General features: G+C 41.1%; 1 protein-coding gene across 3 annotated transcripts in view; it reads right to left on the bottom strand.

Moving 5' to 3' along the window:
* Positions 1-21,062, bottom strand: part of VCAN (versican) — a 133,405-nt gene that overhangs the window by 68,043 nt on the left and 44,300 nt on the right. For 2 of the 3 annotated variants that reach the window (XM_030567057.1, XM_030567055.1), the window contains exons 6-7: positions 12,368-12,661; positions 410-3,820 (exon numbers count right to left, since the gene is read on the bottom strand). In XM_030567057.1, coding sequence (XP_030422917.1) covers positions 410-3,820; positions 12,368-12,661 — 3,705 coding nt within the window. The remainder of the gene's footprint in view (positions 1-409; positions 3,821-12,367; positions 12,662-21,062) is intronic. The other variant, XM_030567056.1, reaches the window with a different exon arrangement.

A 21,062-nucleotide genomic window follows, 5' to 3' on the forward strand; every position in this document is an offset into this window, starting at 1 on the left:
AGACAAATGGAATGTTAACACTGTCTAATGCTACATTTAAAAATAGTAATGTATGGCATGGAAGCTGTGAAACTAAAATGCTTTGTGTCACAGATAACCAAAATCCAAACAGTGATTTGAGTACATAATATGACAAACACCATTCTTACAACTCCTAATAATAAGTACAATACATTTGTACTTATATAGTACAATACAGTAGTGAATTTGACTCAAAGACAATTATAATGTACATTTCTAAATTATCTTAAATAATTAGTATCAATATATACATAGAAAAGCTTTAAAAACTCCAGTTTAGACAAAGCTGTGCTTCAAAGAATAACTCCTGAAACAGTATATTGTGAAATATTACTATTATGGCAAACTGTATGGACATAGGTCATAGGTCTAAAGGGAAAACTCTTACCTGTATCATTCCCTGTAATGGCAATAACAAATAATGTTATGTCAGATTTATTTTTCATGTCTGGAATAGAGGGAGACACTTCCTCAGATTCTAAAACCTCTGTGGTCTCCTCAACTTTGGGTGGTCTGGTAGGTCGTGCAACTGCAGTGGCACTTGATGATGTGAAATATTCTTTATCAATTTCTGGTTCCACTGTCTTGCCTTCCACTGTCAGACCATCATCAGTAGTGATTTTACTGGGAGAAATAGATTCATCAATTATTACCATGTCTATGCTTGTTTCCTCCTCATCTTCCCCGTTAATTATACATGGCGGCGTTGTAGTAACAAAAGGCTTGGTAGTTGAAGTTGGTTGGATTTTGTCTACTGCACTTAGAACAGTTGTTTTATCTGTTCCAATAGTTGAAAATATAATTGGTTCTGTTCCTTTAGGTTCCTCCAATATTCCTGAACCTTCCAGACTATGGGTTGTAAATTTTTCCACTTTTTCCACAGAAGTAGACTTCTCAATCTGATGAGTAATACCTTCTGGTGCAGAAGGACCTGTTGGCACTGTATGTGAAGGTAACTCAGATTCCCAACTCACCACACTACTGCCTTCTGTTTCATTTTCTTGTTTGATACGTGGTACTCCACCTTCATCTACTTCAGTTTCAGTGGTTGGTGGTACTGGCATAACTTCAGTGGTCTTTACTTTGTATTCAGTAACAGCAACAACTTCTGGAGACAGTACAAGCTGTATGGTCTCAGTGGTTGTTTCACCAGATGCTAGAACTTTTTCATAATCCCTTATCTTTATATCAGGCACGAAAGCTTCTGTAGTTGTATGTATTTCATCATATGCTGATCCTTCAGTAATTATGTCCACATCCTGCCTTTCAGTAATAGCTGTGTGAGCCAATTCAGGTTCTAAAGTTGTCTTTTGTTCATATACCTTAGAAGTAGTTGCAGTTGAATCAGTGGCAGTAGCCAATTGCTCCACAGTAATTCCATATGGTTTTTCTTCCACTGTTTCTTCAGTAATTTGGATCACATCTTGTCTTTCAGTAACACTGGTCTGAGCAGATTCAGATTTAGCGACAACTTCCTGATCATCTGTTTCCACATGTACTTGAGTAGATGTCACATCCATTTTAGACATGGATGCTGTGGACTCTGTGGCAGTAACCATTTGTACCATAGCTTCACCTTTGGTAGAGTGTTCCTTTTGAAATACTGTTCCTTCTATATCTTGAGTTTCCACATATGGGTGAATAGTAGTTATCGCTCTGGAGATTCCTAGATCTTGACCCTGCTCAATAGTGCTTCCTTCCTCAATCAAATCATCTTGTTGCCCTTCTGTTCCTGCACTAGGTACAACCTTTTCTTCATAGGCTTTTACAGTAGTGGATGTCACTGAAGATAATTCTTCTTTCACGGTTGTTACAGTACTTATCTGGCCACCCTCTGTGACTGCATATTTTGTGAACTCTTTATCTGTAAATGTAAGGTCCTCAGTAAATAGTGCTTTTTCAGTGGTTTCTTCTGGTTTCATTTCTGGTGCAGGAGCAAATGTTCTCAAAGTATCATGATACCTTGAAACAACATCTGCATGTTCTGTAAAACCTTCTGTCACTTCCATGACAGGGGGCCTGGCAGTTGGTAATTTTGTAACTTTTGACGCTGGCCCGGATGGCAGAAAGGACTTTATTGTTGCATTGCTTTCATCCAGCAATATTTTTGATACTGTGATCACTTCCAGTTCTATAGCTCTGTGAGTGGGGTAGACACTTGTAATATCTTTACCCTGATCTATATCAGCTGATATAGCTGTACGTTGTTCATCAGTTTTTGTTTCTGTTGGCTCAACACTTATCTTAGTTTTATCTTTTGCTGTTGAAATTGCTTCTTCAGGGTGCTTTGTATGTTCTACAATATAAATTTGCCCTGGAGAAGGTGTAGAAAATTCCATTCCAGAGATACCATCTCCTGTTCTTAAAGCTTCATATGTTTTCACATAATGAAGCAAATCTTCTGTCACATTTTCCTGATCTTTATCAGTAGGTAGTGGAGTGCTTGAAACTCGAGGAGCAAGTGTGAATTTCTCACTAGCAACATATCTCTTAGGTTCTGTTTTGTCCTTATCAGAATCAGGAATAACTGCTGTGATATAAGGGGCTGTAACATCAATTGTTCTCAATTCAGGCTTTCTAGTGTCTTCTAAGATGATTGAGCCTTCTGTTTTTAGAAATGGGTAGATGTCAGTCTCCATTCCCTTTACTACCCCTTGTGCTGAAGTGGTACCTTGTGAGACAGTGATGGCCTCAGCTTCCGTATGATTAACTGCTGGTACAGATGTAGACATAGGTACTCCAAAGGAAATTTCAAGAGCATCGGTAGTCTGCACATCCTCCAAATCCTCTCTGCTTCCTTCAGCTGATCCCTCATTATCAAACAGAATAAGCTTGTCTGTAATTCTAACTGCTGGAGTTGACTCACTTGCTGTAGAAGATGCCCTAGCAGTTACAGTATGACCATCTAAGAATGTCTTTGATACAGTAATTACTTCTAATTCTGGGATTCTGCTAGAAGCCAAAGTTCTGTGGTCAGGCTTAACAGTGTATCTGCTTCCTTTGCCATTCTCCTCCTCTGTGGTAGGTTCATGATGATCAGTGTGCAGATCTTTGGGAATTACAATAGCTGTTAGTTTCTTGTGAGTTTTTGCTTCCATTGATTCTTTTGTAGGTTGAGCACTAAGATACATTTCCTCCTTCGTTAGTGTAACTGAAGTCTCTGTTTCAGCAAACTCTCTCACAGTGGCATTTGCAGATGATCTCATTGGGCCCACCTCTATTTGTTCAGTCTGACTTTCAACAGTTTGTGTATTTTCAATTTCAAAATCTTCCCACGAATCTGTGATTGGAAGTGATGTGGGAATCGCACTTGTAGCTGCTCTATGCTCTGAAATTACTGAGGACAAATAAACTTCCTTTCTGATTTTAGAAATATCTGATTTCTTAGATAATTCTACTGCAGAATAAGTGTGCTCCAACTCCTTTTGTATAGGTGTACTCATTGCTAGCCTAGGTGTAGAATCAGTTTTAGTCATTTCCAATGATTCAGAAGAATATACTTTGCCATCTGTGACAATTTGAGGTAGAATAGTGGTTAACTTAATGTTCTCCTTAAGCATCTTCTCTTCTTGTTTTTTCTCACCCCCTCTGGGAGTTAGTATTATACCTTCCTTTTTGCTTTCCAGGATCACTTTTTCCAAAGATGGGATCTCTGATTCAGTGAGTGAACTATCAGGGATATTGGGTTTTAGAGTAGCTATCTCAGGTATTATTTTTAGTTCTGTTAATGGATTGGCTGGCTCACTTTCCATAGGAATGTCCAGCTCAACAGATGCAGACTCTGATATATTTTGTTTACCTAAAAAAAAGATGTTAAAGAATCAGTTAGAAAGGGTATAAATAAACCCATTTTTATACTTTTCTGATGCAAACTAAATGTTAAACCTGAACAGAATGAATGAAAATGACAAAATGTTTTAGAAAAGGTTATGAATTCAGTACAGCTTTAAATGCCAGCATAAAAACACTGTATTACAATGCCACAAGATTTGCTTGAGTTCATACACTATACTCTGAGGAAGTTAGATTAGGGCTGAAGGTGAGAACAGTATTTTTTCACAGAATGGCTTTAATTAATTTGCCTTTAGCCGAAGTATTTGTCTGCCAGATTTTGTTTTAATTTAAAGGTGCTATTGAGTGTTTTTAAGTAATGGAAGGAAATTAAATGTTATTACTTTTAGTTTAGGATACAATATTATTCATAAAAATTCTGTCTTTTGCTCCCTGAACTGGAAGTGCTGTGAGGGCAGCATCCTCAGATCTGGGGGAGGGAATCTCTTGCATTGCTGAACAACAACAAAAGCAGGAGCAAAAAAGCAATGTCAGTAATATTAGTTTCATGGTGCTATATTAACATTTTCAGAGGTCTTCATACAACATAATGTCAACAAAATACAAACATATTGCTCTTTATTGTACTGATTCTAATGTCACAAAAAGGAACCCTGACAGCAACAGGAGTGTGCTTAGGCAACAGAAACTAGCATGCCGTCCTAAAACACTGTATTATAATGTCATAAGATTTGCTGTAATCCATGTAAACTATACTCCGAGGCACTTAGATTAGGTCTGAAAGTGAGAACAATAGTCCACCGAGGTCCAAAAAATACCCACAGGTAGGATCAGAAACCTCCTATTGCAATGAAGTTGACTTTTGGAAAACAGTTTAAAAAGGCATAATCCTGCTTCCCTTCACACACAAAACTGGGAGCATTATATATGAAAGGACAACAGGATCAGGCCCTTTAAAACACCAAAACAATAAGGGGACAGCAGTTGCGGATCAAGACTGGAGTATGGCCCTTACAGCCAACATTAGGACATAGACAATTTCAAGATTTTTAGTACATAAATATGTCAGCACTAGCTATCCCAGCAGAACATAATTGAACCTACAGCCTCTTTCATATGAAAGCATTGTTAAGTATCTAATCAGGTAATTAAAATCCCTACACAAACATGCAAGAAGTTTATATAGTTACAATGTTTTAGGAAGACAGGGACAAAGGCCAAAAGCTGGGTTTCAGAATTAATGAATGAGCTCAGGGAAACTCAAAGACTCAGCATATGATACGAAAGTTTTATCATTCCTACCTGGGGCAGGGAGAAAGATGAGGTTTGAGACAGGATTCAGAGGGTCACATTTACAGAAAGGAGATATTCCAGAGAATGGAGCAAAGAAGAATCTATTAACCACTAAGGCCACGTCCAGACTACCCACCGTATCGGCGGGTTAAAATCGATTGCTCGGGAATCGATATATCGCGTCTAATCTAAACGCGATATATCGATCCCCGAGCGCGCTTATATCGATTCCGGAACTCCATCAACCCCAACGGAGTTCCGTAATCGACACGGAGAGCCGCGAACATCGATCCCGCGCCGTCTGGACGGGTGAGTAATCCGATCTTAGATATTCGACTTCAGCTACGTTATTCACGTAGCTGAAGTTGCGTATCTAAGATCGATTTCCCCCCCCAGTCTGGACCAGCCCTTAGACGTCCAGAATTTAAGAGCACAGGGAAAAGACTATTAGAACAGACAATGAGACAGGCAGAGAGGGGGAAGAAGTTACGGGTGAATACAGGAACATGCAAATTGAGCACATCCATTTGTTTCATGCTCAGGAGTACCCAATACGTATGTATGTATCAGGTATTTTCACATGCACATGGCTAATTAGATGTCTCTCAGGGTTTGTCTATACTTAGAGCGCTGAAGTGGTACAGCTGCACTGGGAGCATTATATATGAAAGGACAACAGGGCGTAGGCATTTCTTCATGCATATAAGATATTTGTGTGCATAAACTAGGCCTACACAAATGTAGGTTTGAAGTTTCACACACCTAATTTTGAAAATGTTGCCCTTACAGACAAGCTATTAGATTATACGTTGAAATGGACACGCTGGATGTATCCAAATCAAGATCCAAACTTCATCAAAGTTCAGAGCATTAGGATCCAAGGGCTTGGTCCATACCCAGTATGGAGTTAGATCCATTCATTAAGTTTGGATCAGGAGCCAGAAGTTTGGGGGTGTTTGGATACAAGGTTCTGGTGTGAGCCACTCTCTAACATCTGTTCCAGTGGGAACAAAGTTTATTGTTTGTTTTAAAGAATATTAACATTAAATAGAGATGGGGAAAAATAGAAAATAAAGCCAGCATCAAAATATATTTATGAATAAAGAGACAGAATGTGATTCACTACTATTTGAGGGCTTTGTAATACTAGTTATTTGTGACTTTTTAGGTGACTGCCAGGTTTTCATTAAAATGTTTGCAAATCTTAAAAGTTTAACAAATTCATGCCTGATATGCAGTTACTTCCTATTCATTACTTAGTAACTGCTAATCTCCTGATAAAAACTTTCAGACATTCAGTGAGTGAGCAGAAATAAACAAACCAAAAAAATAAGGCCAAATGCATCAGATATTTGGTTCAGCAATTACTAATTGACCAACTCTAACAAACAAACAAACATACATTTTGTTTCCTAAAGAAGAAAAAGAATACAATATAAATTCTATTCAGTTTACAGCTAGGTGGCCAAATTTTCTGCTGGTGCAAACTGAAATCCAAGGAGCAGTGCTGATTAACACCATCTCTAGGATTGTTTCAGCTACACTAGGTAAGTGCCTTATCACTAATATGATGTATACATTTTTCATAGACATGATTCAGATCTGTAAACTTAACTGAGAAGAATGAGCTGAGACACAGATGTTTCTTCTCAGTGAAGACATCTAACAGCATTTCTTTCTGCCTTGTACAAAAAAAGAGTTGATTTTTTAATAGGTTCCAACTCCAGTTTTAACTGGTTGCTTCTCTATCCAGATGTTTTGCATTACTGTACTCCTTGCACCATGTGTTCAAGAGGCTGTCTTCTTTGTGCTTCTTCTGATGTAAGACATGAGACAGATTTTCCTAATAAAATGCATGACTCTTTTAGCAGCAAGAAAGCAAATTATCTCCACAACTGCTGCTTACATCAAAGGCTACCTTGTATTGCTTTCAACTGATTCCTTTTATATTAAGAACAACCTGAATTAAGTTGATTTTGGATGGACCCTATGCGAATTGGTAGAGATGCTGTACTTTTTCATTCTCCAACTGTTTACTTTATGCTTTCACTCTGGAACAGATTTCTTCCCTCTTCTTCACTGTTGTTTAAATAAGGTCATTAAAATAGTGGAGTTATATTAAGACCTAATAATTTTATCTAGGAAAACACACTATATGGCTCGAGAACAAAATGCTTTAACTTTGAGACCACTAACAGAGACGTTTAATATGAAATGTCTCTCTAATTTACTCTCTAGAGGCAGACAATACTAATTTTACTTACATTTGACAAATCAGTATTTCTACATTTTCAGGATACGTAGGCCCCAGTTCAACAAGACACTTAAGCATGTCTCTAACTTTAAGCACTTGAATAGTCCCTTTGAAATCAATAAAACTACTCACATGATTAAGCTGAGGCCTACAGTACTTAAGTATCTAGATGAATTAGGGCCTTATACTACATCAGGACCTTATGAAACATGCCCGGCAAACATGCCCATGCAGAAGCTCATCAAGTCCACTTTTTGAAGCAGGTCAAAAAAGAAATAAACCTCCATACTCCAATCAGTGGTTGATAAAAAAAGTAGTCCATGATTTACTCTCTAGCTGCTGCAGTATTAAGGGCCTGATGTAAAGCCTAATGAAGTCAATGGAAAGACCCCCACAAGCTTCAATGGATTTTCAATCAAGCCCTAAGAGAAGAAAAAAAAAACACCTTTTCCTCTCTGTAATGAGTGGCCATAAAACCAGTATCCATTAGAAATGAAGTCACTTTTGGCTGAAATAATATTTTGTCCCACCGCAGCTGAGCATCAGTGTTCTGCAAATTTTGCTTTGTAGGTAATTCTTTTTTAACATTCCCTCTCCCACCAAAAGCAATCTTAGCCTTTAACAAATAAAAGACTTTTTTGATGACAGCCCTGATGCAGCAAAGTCCTGGAGCACATGCTTAACTCTATGGTCAAAGTCAACACTTTAGGCATGATCTTAAGTACCTTGCAGAATAAGGGACTAAACGTGAGCTGTAGGAAATAAACACAACAAAACAATTAACAGAGGTTAAACTACAAGAAGACTTCAGAAAGATCTGTAAGCAACCAAGAAGAAAATGAAAGATAATAAGCCATATGGTTTCTGTAGAGCAAAAAAAAAAAAATCACGATCAAAGTGATGGTCTCTTATTTTTATAAAACAAGACTTTAGACTTCAAATCTCAAATTATTAGTCTGAGCCAATTTTATTTTCCAGAGTCAAGACTATTTGTATAGTATGGTTTTGCAACTGGAAAGCAAACTAAGTAAATCTTAAACTTAACTGTACTATAGATAGATTTTTTTCTTAGCTCATGATTTTATCTGAAGCTAATAAATTGTGCTTTGTAATTTAAATCTATTGTCCAGGTTTCTGGTTTATATATTATGAAAAATAAAAACACCTATTTAATTCACTTTTTAGACTAGCAATCTTCAGAATGTGGTTTGGAGGTTTCTTCTAACTTTAATTGCAAAATTAAATTCAATATATATAGAATTTCTACCAAGGAGAGTTTGAATCACAATAAAGACTTCATGCTAGGCTGAAGAAAGAGGTGTCTCCTTTTTTTAAATAAAAGGTTTGTTTTGATAATGATTAAGACAGATGCCTCCTTTGGCACAGATCTGTTGCTTTGGAGCATTTGAAAAATCTAATCCACTAGCTGGCTCCACAAGGGCCAGAGTCAGCTGTCCTTTCTTGAGCGGAGAAGCAGAGCCGCCCGGGGGGTGGGGGAGCAAGTGGGGCAATTTGCCCTGGGCCCCGCTGGGGCCCCCACAAGAGTTTTTCGGGGGCCCTGGAGCGAGGTCCTTCACTCGCTCTGAGGGCCCCAGAAAACTCTCGCAGGGACCAGGCCCTTGGAGCTTCTTCCGCTCCGACTCTTGGGCGGCAATTCGGCGGCGGGTGGCCCCTGCCTCTGAAGACCTCAGGCCCCCTGAATCCTCTGGGTGGCCCTGTGGAGAAGCATATGTTTACATGTGTCCCACAGATTCCAATTGGACTACTCAAAGTCACAGAGGATATTACTCAGCATGAGTGAAAGTGGTAAACTGAGGTCCTTAATCATTGCCATTTCACTTACTAAATGCATAATGTGCATAACAGTCAAAAAGTTAAATCACTGGCTTTCAGGCAGTTGTACAAGAAAGATTTGGAGCTGAACATGAGCACCCAATGTAATGCTCTGGCCAAAAGAGCTAATTAGATCCTGGGATGCATAGACAGGGGAATCTTGAGAAGGAGTAGAGAAGTTATTTTATCTCTGGATTTGGCACTGGTGTGACCGCTGCTAGAATATTATGTCCAGTTCTGGTGCCCAGTATTCAATAAGGATGTTGATAAATTGAAGAGGGTTCAGAGAAGAGCCATGAGAATGGGGAAAGGACCAGAAAACATGCCCTATAGTGATAGACTCAAGGACTTCAGTCTACTTAGTTTAACAAAGAGAAGCTTTAATGGTGACTGGATTATCTATAAGTCTATAAGTATCTACGTGGGGAACAAATATTTAACAACAGACTCTTCACTCTAATAGAGAAAGGTATAATACAATCCAATGCCTGGAAGTTGAAGCTAGACAAATTCTGACTGGAAAAAAGGCATACATTTTTGACAGTAAGGGTAATTAACCAGTGAAACAAGTTACTAGGGTCATGATGGATTTTCCATCACTAACCATTTTTAAATCAGGATTGGATGTTTTTCTAAAAGATCTTCTCTATGAACTATTTAGGGGAAGTTCTATGGCCTGTGTTACACAGGAGGTCAGACCAGATGAGCATAATGGTCCTTTCTGGCTTTTGAATCTATGAGGCAGAGGAAAGTTTACTGGGACACAGTAAACATGTGACAGCACTGCTTTCAGCGATACTTGGATCTGTTTTGCAGACTTTAGGCACTGGCGCTACCTAGATAACTCTGCTTGATTTTGCCACAGAGGAACGCTGTGTGTTTCCAATTAGCAGCCTCTGATCTAATAAATGAATGTAACAATTCTTTAATGTTACTTTTCATTAACACAAGACCCATAAATGTCAGCGTTCAAGTATTAGGGGAAAAACATAAGATACATTATGAAAATACTGACAGAGCACTAAGCATCGTACTGAGGTTTTGTGCAAGGTTTTAAGAAACCAAGATTGCAGTGTGGTGACTGCTGCAAACGAGTGCTCTTAACCAGTTTCATATGGAACAGTTGTGTCTGAGCTTCAGATCAGGGATTATTGTATCACACAGAGCCTCACAGTGACTGTATATTGCAGGGGTTCTCAAACTGAGGGTCAGGACCCCTCAGGGGGTCGTGAGGTTACTACATAGGGGTCCTGAGCTGTCAGGCCACACCCCAGACCCCGCTTTGCACCCAGTATTCATAATGGTGTTAAATATGTTTAAAAGTGTTTTTAATTTATGGGGGGGCGTGTTGCACTCAGAGGCCTGCTATGTGAAAGGGGCTACCACTATAAAAGTTTGAGAATCACTGGTATATTGCATTTTCATGTGACACACCGAGCTACACTGTGACATTTAAGCCTCAGTCCTGAGAGCAGTGTGGAATTGTCTCACTTTAGGGAGAGCAAGAGAGAGATTATTAACTATGTCACAATCTCTCTAGTATCAGTTAGTTAGTTAGTTAGTTAGCTAGACATAGTTAATCTGGATCTGTAAAAAACAACAAAGAGTCCTGTGGCACCTAATAGACTAACAGATGTATAGGAGCATAAGCTTTCGTGGGTGAATGTGTCTGATGAATGGGTATTCACCCATTCAATACTGCATCAGTACTAAATAAAACCAAATGCTACAATCTGATGACATAGTGTTCACCAGTTACCTCCCTCTTCGGTCATGGAAATAAATATAAGTGTGTGTGTGTGTGTGTGTGTGTGTGTGTGTGTGTGTGTGTGTGTGTGTGTGTGTGTGTGTGAGAGAGAGAGAGAGCCATATTCTGTACTCATTAAGGGCCTGATCATGCCAGGTGCCTATCAGAAGAGCTGGATGCTCTCCCATTGACATCTAATGGATCTGAAGGTACCCAACCCTTCTCAGAAGTAGAGCTATGTGAATAACTGATTTTTCAGTTTACTGGCCATTCCAAAAAATTGAAAAAAATTATTTTGAGTGAACTCCAAATTAATTTTCTTTGAAATTTCTGGAAAGCTGAAAAGTTAAACTTTTGTTTAGCATCAAATGAAATATTTTGTTTGACCTGAAATAAAATACTTCATTTCACTTCGAGCTTTTAAAATTTTTTTTTTAATTTTATTAATAAAATTGAAGTAAATTGAAAAAAGACAAACTCTATCATGTAGATGAGTAAGGGACCAATCCTGCATGAATATAGTCTTTATTTAAGCATGTAGTCCCTCTGAAGTCAATGAAACTACTTCTGTGAGCAAAGTTTTATAAGATCTGACCCACAAACAGTAGGGGAAAAAAACTATTTAAAAATACAAAAAACAAGAGCACCCTGTATAGCAATGTGCTGAGCATCTTCAGCTCCCACTGACTTCACTTAGAGTTGAGAGCAGTCAGCATGTCATGTTATGCCACACCCTTAGGTGTGTCATCAGCCATGGGGTTGAACTGGGATATTGGGATCATAAAACACTACTGATTGAGCTAAGGATCTAGCTCTGTAACAGACTCATCAATCTCTATATGTGGCCCAGCCTCCACTAGAGGGGGACGGAGTGACACACTGAGTGGGTGTGGCTTACTGTCACTGAAACCAGAAGTCCTGAATTAAACGCCCAGTACTTCAATGTTCACTCATGCAAATACCTCTTATTCCTTAACTTTAATGGGACTAGTTATGGAAATAAGGATTTTATTGATATCAATCAAGAGAAATACTGCTGTCAGGATATGTTGTAAGACCAGGCCTTGATACCTTAACTCAGCCACACTTTGGCCATGCACTGCATCACCTACAGTTCCACAGCGCTAGGAAATCCAGTAAACTGTGGGAGGTTGTTGAAAAATGTGTGCCACACTGTTGAGGAACAACAGGGCACTGATGAACCTTATCTCAACATTTTCTCTCTCCATAGTGCCTTGCCTTGTCCTTAATGTTATTTTAACAGAGTTGTTTCTGTCTGGTTTCTTTGTTTGTTCTGTAAAGCCACAGTAAAGAAATGCTTTTGTTACAATATACATGCTCTGTAAGGAATGGAATCAAGCAAAATGGCAGGTTAAACCCTTTTGTGACCGAAATGCATTGTTAAAATCATAATAAAAAAATCTTACGTTTAAAGCAGTAGGCATCAAACTTGCTATGTGGGTATGGGAAGCCTGTTTGGTTCTCATAGCGATACAGGGTTCTCACCCCAAGCAAACCTCCTCCACACTGGATTCTAGCCACAGACACAGGATAACGCACGCTGCCATCAGCCAGCCAGCCATAGTCACATTGGTCAAAGCCATTCCTCCAGGCAGCATGCAGGTCCCCAACTGTAGCAAGAACTGCATCCCTTTTCTCACACTGCTTCTTAGCTTCTTCAAAGGTTAGCTTGTTGGGCAGTGTCACATGGAACACGTCGCCTAGAGGAATAAAAACAAAAGTGAGTTTTACTGATCAGTTCCCTCTTGATACTCCAGTGCCGACTGCCTCTCCATTATTAAGGTTGAGACTCACTTTCCATTACCAACTCAGTTTAGTCCCATTCCCTCTGTAAGATATTTAGAACAAGGCCTTTCCCTTCGAATTTTGCATGTGTGCTCTGTGGCCAGAGAACCAGATCTGCCCAAAATTCACACTATGTACATGCACATGAAATTCACCCACTCACCACACAGCACAAAGATTGAATCTGTGACCTTTCTGTGAAGGAATTATGCAGTGGTTGGAGACAGACTCCTCCCCTCAACATGCAGGCAGGGCACAGAGGAGCCAAACCATGTGTGACTTCTACTTGAGCCTTAGGCTGAAATAGCCATTGTGACTTCAGTGCACTCAGTGAACCTGGAACATGGTTTGATAGTGCTTATTTTTCTCAGTGGAAGCAAATCTACTCTCTTAGATCTGCAGCCTCTTACTTGGCCCTTCTAGTCATCACTAGGATCTCTCTCGGGGCTCAAAGAATGGAAATGCTCTTCAATGGCTGCTGTAAATCAATTTTCAGAGTGATACTTCTACAAGTTGACTACTGATAGCATGCCCAATGAAAAGAAAAAGAGAATCAGCACTGGACACATTATGGTATGCCCTGAGTCTGTGACTTTAGCTGAAATAGACAAATTAGTCCAGAAGCTCCCTTGTGCACTTTGGCTTCAAGTGAATATTAATCTCCAAGTAACACCTTTCTACTTATAAATTACTCATGGGGTTTGAACAAAATGATTCCTGTGTCTTAGAATCAGTTCCATTGTAAATAGTCCTTTTGTGATTGAACTTTTTTGGAGTTTTGTTTTAGAATCAAACAGAGCTTCTCCTTCACCCACCAAAATAATAACAAACTTAAAACCCATATCCTGGGAATGGTGCAGTGTTTGACACCTTCCTCTGTCTAGACTGAAGATAGTAGCTAGTTAGATATAAAGTAAAAAATGTTCAGTTAAAGAGAGTAGGGTAAATTCAAGTTGCTTGTCATGAGAAGTTGAGTTTTCTCCCATCTTCTCTGGACCAGAATACAAAAATTCCTATTGCTGGGGAGAGGGGCTTAGCCACATTGGACATGTGATCTGTCTCCCCTATGTATATGTCTCTAGATAACTTAGCAAAAGACAGATGGAGAGACTGCGTCCCATGAGCAGGTCCAGTCACATCAATATTACACTTGGTTTAGGCCTGAAAGGAATGCAAGTGTGAAAGAAGGCAGTGGGCTAATTTTTTCCTCATTCTTAGAAGCAGTGTGATTTGTTATTACAGCTGTAATATCAATTTCATGCCATGAATTTCCTTATACAAATTGTAGTGAATTTCTAACCTAGGGATAAATCACTGTAGCCATTAAGACCTGCTAATGATGGTTCAGAGTAAGGGACAGTACAGAATTGCATCACACTGAGTAGCATCAGGAGGCAAAATGCTTCTCTGAGCTCCTTAGACCACAGGGGAAGTACGCCTACTATTATAGGTAGGGTCCTACCAAATTCACAGCCACAAAAAATGAATCATGGACCATGAAATCAGGTCTTTTGTGTGCTTTTACCCTATACTACACAGATGTGACAGGGGAGACCAGAGTTTCTCAAATTGGGGAGCCTGACCCAAAAGGGAGTTTGTAGAAGGGTCACAAGCTTATTTTAGGGGGGATTGTGGTATTTCCACCATTTCTTCTGTGCTGCCTTCAGAGCTGAAGTTAGGGGTAGCAGTACCCTAACCCCACCTCCATACAATAACCTTGTGACACCTCCCCCCATCCCAACTCCTTTTTGGGTCAGGACCCCTACAATTACAACACCGTGACATTTCAGATTTAAATCGTGGAAAATTGGGGCCCACATTTTTGCACCCACACATAGAATTGTGCATACCATTCTGCGTACTTCTGCCTCTTGTTACTGGATTTACATCTGCAAATGGTGGGAACACCTTTTCATGGTTTCACATTGTGCCTTCGCCCTGCTGAAAATCTACTCATCAGTGTCAAACAAAGAGCTGTTTATAAAGAAGAAACCTTTTCAATCTGCCTGAATTTGCAATGTTAATAATACTGCACATTTGAGTGGTGGGTGGAGTGCCCTTCTTTCTACTGAATCTGTCTAATGATAGACCAGAGGCAGGGGAAGCTCCAGGCACTAACACACCAAGCGCGTGCCTGGGGTGGCAAGCCACGGGGGGCGCTCTGCTGGTCGCTGCCAGAGCGGCAGGCAGCATGCCTGTGGAGGGTCCACTGGTCCCGCGGTTTTGGCAGACCTCCCCCAAGCACGCCGCCAAATCTGCAGGACCAGGGACCTCCCGCAGGCAAGCCGCCGAAGGCAGCCTGCCTGCCGTGCTTGGGGCGGCAAAATACTAGAGCTGCCCCTGACCAGAGGCCAAGTTATTTGGTTTGTTTTCTAAATTCAGCTGGTGTAACAAAGATGCCATCTGTGTCTGAAGCTCAGTTTATGAGCAAAAACTTCATAAATGCTGAAAACAAAAAATGCATTTAAAGAAAAATGTAAACTAAAATGGGGCAAACTGCCTGAAGAGAGTCCAGCTTTTTGCCCATTACCACCTATTTGACATGCTATGGGCTTTTTGGAGCTGAAGGCACAAAGAATGCAAAAAGGTGGCAAACCAATCATACTTTTGGCATTCCACAGTGTATTGTATAAAGATTAATTTCTTTCAAGAATGCTAGTGTGAAAATAAAATAAAAAATAACTATGTTAAAATAATGTCAGTTTTCATTTGTTCAAGCCAAAAAATTAGATACTTAGAATCCAAAACTTCTAGTTTAAAATCACCCCAGTATATGTGTCCGAACAAAATTCCAATTAACCACACACTGACACTACCAGAAATTAGCCTGCAATCAGCCTGTCCAATTTGAAAAGAAACGACACATCTATGTGTCAATGTTACTATGACCTGCATTTACAACAGTGTAATAATCATCATGACCAAATATAAAAACAAAATCAAGCAAAACTCTCAAACCTGTAGATGAGTCTGGTTATATAAATCTGAAAACTTTTAAAAGTTGCTCTGCAGTTTTCCAAAACAAAAAAGAAAAAAGAAAAAAGTTTCCTCTGTCCATTGGGCACATAGGAGAAATATTTCTAAGCTAATTATCGGATAGTCCAGAGGTACTGATCTGATTTACACTAGCATCAAACAGAAGTCTCTGATTTCTGAGATTTAAACGAGAAAGAGAATTGTAATACATGCATGGAGCTGAGTAAGACCAGTGTCTGCCATCTAGTTCCTTAGTTCTGACTTCAATTTAAAAGAAGTTTTAGAGCTCATTAATGGCTGTAAGAACCAACTGCTTCCAGAAGATGAGGAAAGAGGTTCTCTGGCCAAATGGTGGTTGATGAAGACATGGTGCTGACATTGCACTACTCCAATAGGATGTGTGAGCCATGTAGTCCCTCATTATAGCCCTATGAACAAGTGCTGAGGAACACATGCTTCTACCCCGATACAAAGACGCTGGTGTTGTGATTGCGGAAGACAAAATTAGGTGGTATCCTCTTTGCTCAGGGAGAGTTGGCTGATAAATTATTGGAGTTTCTTGTGCGTATACTGTAAGGGAAGGAACAGGAGGGAAGGACCTATTTGTGCTCTCTGCACCCCACCCACCAACTTGAATGTACTAATTACAATGGGGAAACCCTTTGTATCTTGGAGTCTCAGAAAAAAGAGCCAATATCGCTTCATTGTACCCCTGGTCCTTCCTTTCATCGTAGGACAACTTATTCATGCTACTGCCCACTTGTGTCTTCTCCACGTGCTATTCCCTTAGCACAGGAGAGGTAAATGTGCTAAAGAAGGAAGAGTTAATGCTGAAATAAACTCATTTAACTCCTCTAGGGATTTCAAATGGAAATCCCAAAAGTGTGGTAGGAAATGATGCTGCCTACATAGAGAAGATGTGCTCAGGCTCTGCACTCCATCTCCTATTTCAAAATTGGCAGAGAGGCCATCAGTGGGATTTAGGAAAGGGAGTTCACTTAGGTGCCAGTCCTGGTTTCCCCTGGTACTGGTCAAATTTGGCTGCTGTTTGCACTTATCTTATCCCCTCTGACCTACCAAACAGAAAGAAGAATTTGGCTCTTATAGACTTCCTCTAAGAAGCTTTAAAAGTTGCTAATGAAACTAATAAAATATATTTAACTAGCAGTGTATTCTCTCAAAATAACTTCTTTCTTGTGCACAGGGGTGTTAAGTCTCATACTTAGCAGGGGGATTACTGCCATCACACATCATGAGCTGCTTAATTATGCTGTCTGAAAGCTCCAAGATTTCCCAACCAAAACATTAGGAGTGCACTTTTTTCACACTTACAGAAAACTCGTTTGGAGAGCAAGCAGATGACATAGCCCCCATCACCAAAGCAATGAAGAAACTTTTCTTCTTTAAAAAAAATGCCAAGAAGTTAAATGGGATCTGTAAATGTTTTGATAGCTGGAGTTCATGCTGAGAGATAACTCAGCAAAATTATTAAGGCAAACACAGGGCCTGGACCAGAACTGGAAGAAAAACTAGCTCTGATCGTGCCCTGCAATAGCAAGAGTGAACTGGAAGCCATGACACTATTTTGATTACAGACAATAATGCAACATGTATTATTCTTGGCCCTTTTCTCAGATCAAGTCTCAGGCTGATTCTCTACTGTCAGCAGTCAAAGCATTGAAAGAATCTCCGGGATTTTCCTGTTGTGAGTATTCGTATTGCTTAATTTTAAAAAACACCTAACCAAAGCTTCTCTTTATTTTTTCTTTTTATTTTTTTTTTATTTTTTATTTTTTTTGGCTGTCAGATACAATAAGCTAGATGGGGAAGCCAAGCTTTTTGTTGCAGACAAAGGCTGATTCACTACCACTGCTATGCCAATATGCTTTGGATCTACAGGCTTATCAGGTGGATTTGTAACAAGTTTCATTCCTTTGAAGCTTAATTCACTTATTCACCCTCACTAGAAAAAGTCTCACTGAGTCAGGAGAGTGAGTGAGTTTCATGAACCATATGCTTTAAAAGCAAGCATGAAAATAAGGGCGGGCCAGAACCACATCCAGAGAGTCCTCACACAGCACGGACTCAGTAGTCCAAAGCCCCTCACAGAAGGAGTTAGATGGGGCAGTGCATCTCAGCCATCAAGGTCAGCATTTGGGACCCACGATGTCATTGTCTATTCTCTCTCCAACACCAACCACTGTGGGAAAACTAGAAATGCTAAGGGCAACCTCAGATTTCATTTTTTTTAATTATATCCTTTCCTCCATGCAGCCCTATCACAGTTTTGGGATAACTGCACCTCTGATCCCCCTTCATGGTCTGCTCAAGGAATTCCCTCTTCCATTCTCTGAGCTCTACCTGTCACCTCTCTCTGGGCAGAGACTTGTGACCCTTTGCCTTCTGACCAGGGGTTTAGTCTCACAACTTCCTTGCACCTCATTGTGTTTATCCCAGCTGGTTTGACTACTCTCCAGCCCCTGTGCTTTGCATCCTTTCCAAAGGCTATACCAACAGTTACCAGTAACCAAACAGCTTTTCCAAAGGAGGAGGAAAGAGGTTCTCTGCCCACAGCAGAGTATTTGATTTTAAGAGAAAAGCTTTATAGAGAAAGTACATAAAACAATAGCAGGGTCTAATGCATATTTAAGCTTACCGGTGCCCCCCCTACCCTGCCCCTCAATCCCAGGGAGTCCCTGGCAGGTTCCAGTCCTTCCAAGCCTTCTGCAGGGTGCCCTTCTCTTCTCTCTGGACAAAAGGCATGTCAACTTTTTTTTATCAAAATGAAGAGCTCTCTGTCAGTTCAAGTTGGTCCTTTACCCAGACTCTTCCTTTGTCTTCTGGGGCTCTGGAAGCCAGCCAGAATCAGTATATCCAAACCCCCTCAAAGGGGTGGCAAGCATCTCTGGATCTGTTTACTGGTCCCAGAGTCTGCAGTAATTACCCACCAATGTTTTTAGTTCCTGGAGGTGCTGAAATGGCCCTCCCCCATGGTATAGAATACAATTTCTAACCAACAGTGATACCTATAACCTGTACAGAGAACATTCATGAAGTGAACACTATAGTCTCAAAAAAGATATGTCTGTGTTTGTCTTATCTGCCACAGCCCCTTCTGGGGGCACCTCTGCTCTTCCAAGTGTGGTAGAGCTCCTTATTGTGCCCTCCTCCAAGGTTCAGGGACCCACCTTAGGACCAAGGGATTGTCTGTGTTCACTGCCTCTGCCTAGTGGCTGGATGCATAAACTAATAGCTCAATGACCTCTAGGACATTACTATATACACCTCTACCCAGGGCCGGCGCTACCATTTAGGCGACCTAGGCAATGGCCTAGGGCGCCAGAATTTTTAGGGGGCACTATTTTGCTGGAGGGGGCGGCAGGCGGGTCCTGTGGACCTACCGCAGTCATGCCAGTGGACGGTCCGCTGCTGGAAATGCTCCGGTGGAGCTGCCGCAGTCATTTCGGCGGACAGTGCGCTGGTCTAAAGGCTCCGGCGGACCTACTGCAGTCATGCCTGCAGCAGGTCCACTAGAGCCTTTAGACCAGTGGATAGTCTGCTGGCATGACTGCGGTAGGTCCACCAGGGCCGTGGGGGGCGGCGAAATGGCCATCCGCCTAGGGCGTCAGAAACCCTGGCACCGCTCCTGCCTCTACCCCGATATAACGCTGTCCTCAGGAACCAAAAAATCTTATCACATTATAGGTGAAATCCCGTTATATTAAACATGCTTTGATCTGCCAGAGCATGCAGCCTTGCCCCCCAGGAGTTCTGCTTTTCTGCATTATATTCAAATTCGTGTTGTATCGAGTCGCATTATATCAAGGTAGAGGTGTATACAGGAAATCAAAGGCCAATAGATAAGGTAAAAAACCTTTTTATACCTTGACAGGACAGGGGTAAATTAAAAACAGGGAAAGGGAATTGGTAAGGGAAGTTGGGATATTGAATAAATTAGTAAGCAGCCAATCCCACAGCAACAAACACGAAATATCAACTAATTAGGTAAAAACAACAAAAATGCTCCAAGTCTCCCCACAAGCTTTAGCTGCTTGGTGGAACTGGAGCTTGCTGTGAAGATCTAGGGTCCCTTATTAGGTGTAGGCCCGGCTTACTGGATCTAGATTGGCTACCCCAACACTGGGAAGCAGACAGCTCTCCCATTTGGGTGAAGGAGGTCCCTGTGGCCTCAAGCCCTGACCATCAAAGCTCCTGGAACTTGGGGGTGGGGGGTCTATGGGCTCTCACAAATACTGTCCCTGCCTGGGCTCAGCTCACATAATGGGCAGTCCCAGCCATGTGCAGGCTTATTGAGGTCTGTAGATGGTTGCCTGATCATGTTAATCAGACTCCGGCCAGCTAACTCCTCTTCCTCACATATATTGTGTCTTTCCAGGCACACCTGGGTGGTTCTAGCTTCGTGCAGGTTCTCCAGAGCCTGCAGTTATTTGTCCTGCTCATCAGTTGGGACTCCTGGTCCAGCTCCCACAGTCTGTGTGTGTCCCTCAACCACAGATGTGGCAGGCAATCTCAGTAGCAGTTCCACTTTCACAAATAGCCTTGAAATCATAAACCAGTTCCTAGGGTTGCAAATTCACCTAAGTGTTGGATGCCCAATTTCCATTAATATCAATAGGAGTCAGGCATCAAAACATTATCTTGTTAACCTTCCCCAAAGCTCTTAATCCTATTCTGTGCAAAGTGATGTGAGAATGCTAGACAGGAATTTATTACATTTGGAGGAGCTGGGAGGAGACATTTTTTCCACAGGCCTGCTCCCAAATGCTGAGGTGAGCTGCACCTTATTAAACTCAGAAGTAGCAGCTGTGACCCAGCACCACAGTTTTACTGGTTCTTATTTGTTGATAGGGGACAAGGCTTTTCAGGAAAATCTCTTTCATTTGTGCCTTACTCACAGGAAGCCCCCCTCTTCACTCCTCTTCCTCCCTCCCCTCCGCCCGCCCCCATTGCTTGCTGCTTTTCCGTCTTCCTCCTCCTCCCCCAACTTCCTTCTGCCCAGATCAGGAGGGAATCGCCTGCAGAGCCGGGACTGGAAGTTGCAGCTGCCCAAAGCAGGTAGGATGTGGCCTCAACTGAGTAGGGGCTGGTATGGGTGATGATCTGCCTCCTCCATGCCTCTCCTACTCTCGTTAACCAGACTTTGGGATTCGATCAGTAGTACTAACTGGACCTGTCAGGTTGCCCTTTCAACCGAACTTTCCGGTAAAAAACTGGACACCTGGCAACCCTAAAAAGCCTATAGAAATCAATAGAAAGAGTGCTATTGACTTGGATGGGCTTTGGAGGAGGCCTTGAGTCCTTAAAAGAGTACCCTAAGCA

Source organism: Gopherus evgoodei, chromosome 6 (genome assembly GCF_007399415.2).
Source record: "Gopherus evgoodei ecotype Sinaloan lineage chromosome 6, rGopEvg1_v1.p, whole genome shotgun sequence".
NCBI classification, from domain to species: domain Eukaryota; kingdom Metazoa; phylum Chordata; order Testudines; family Testudinidae; genus Gopherus; species Gopherus evgoodei.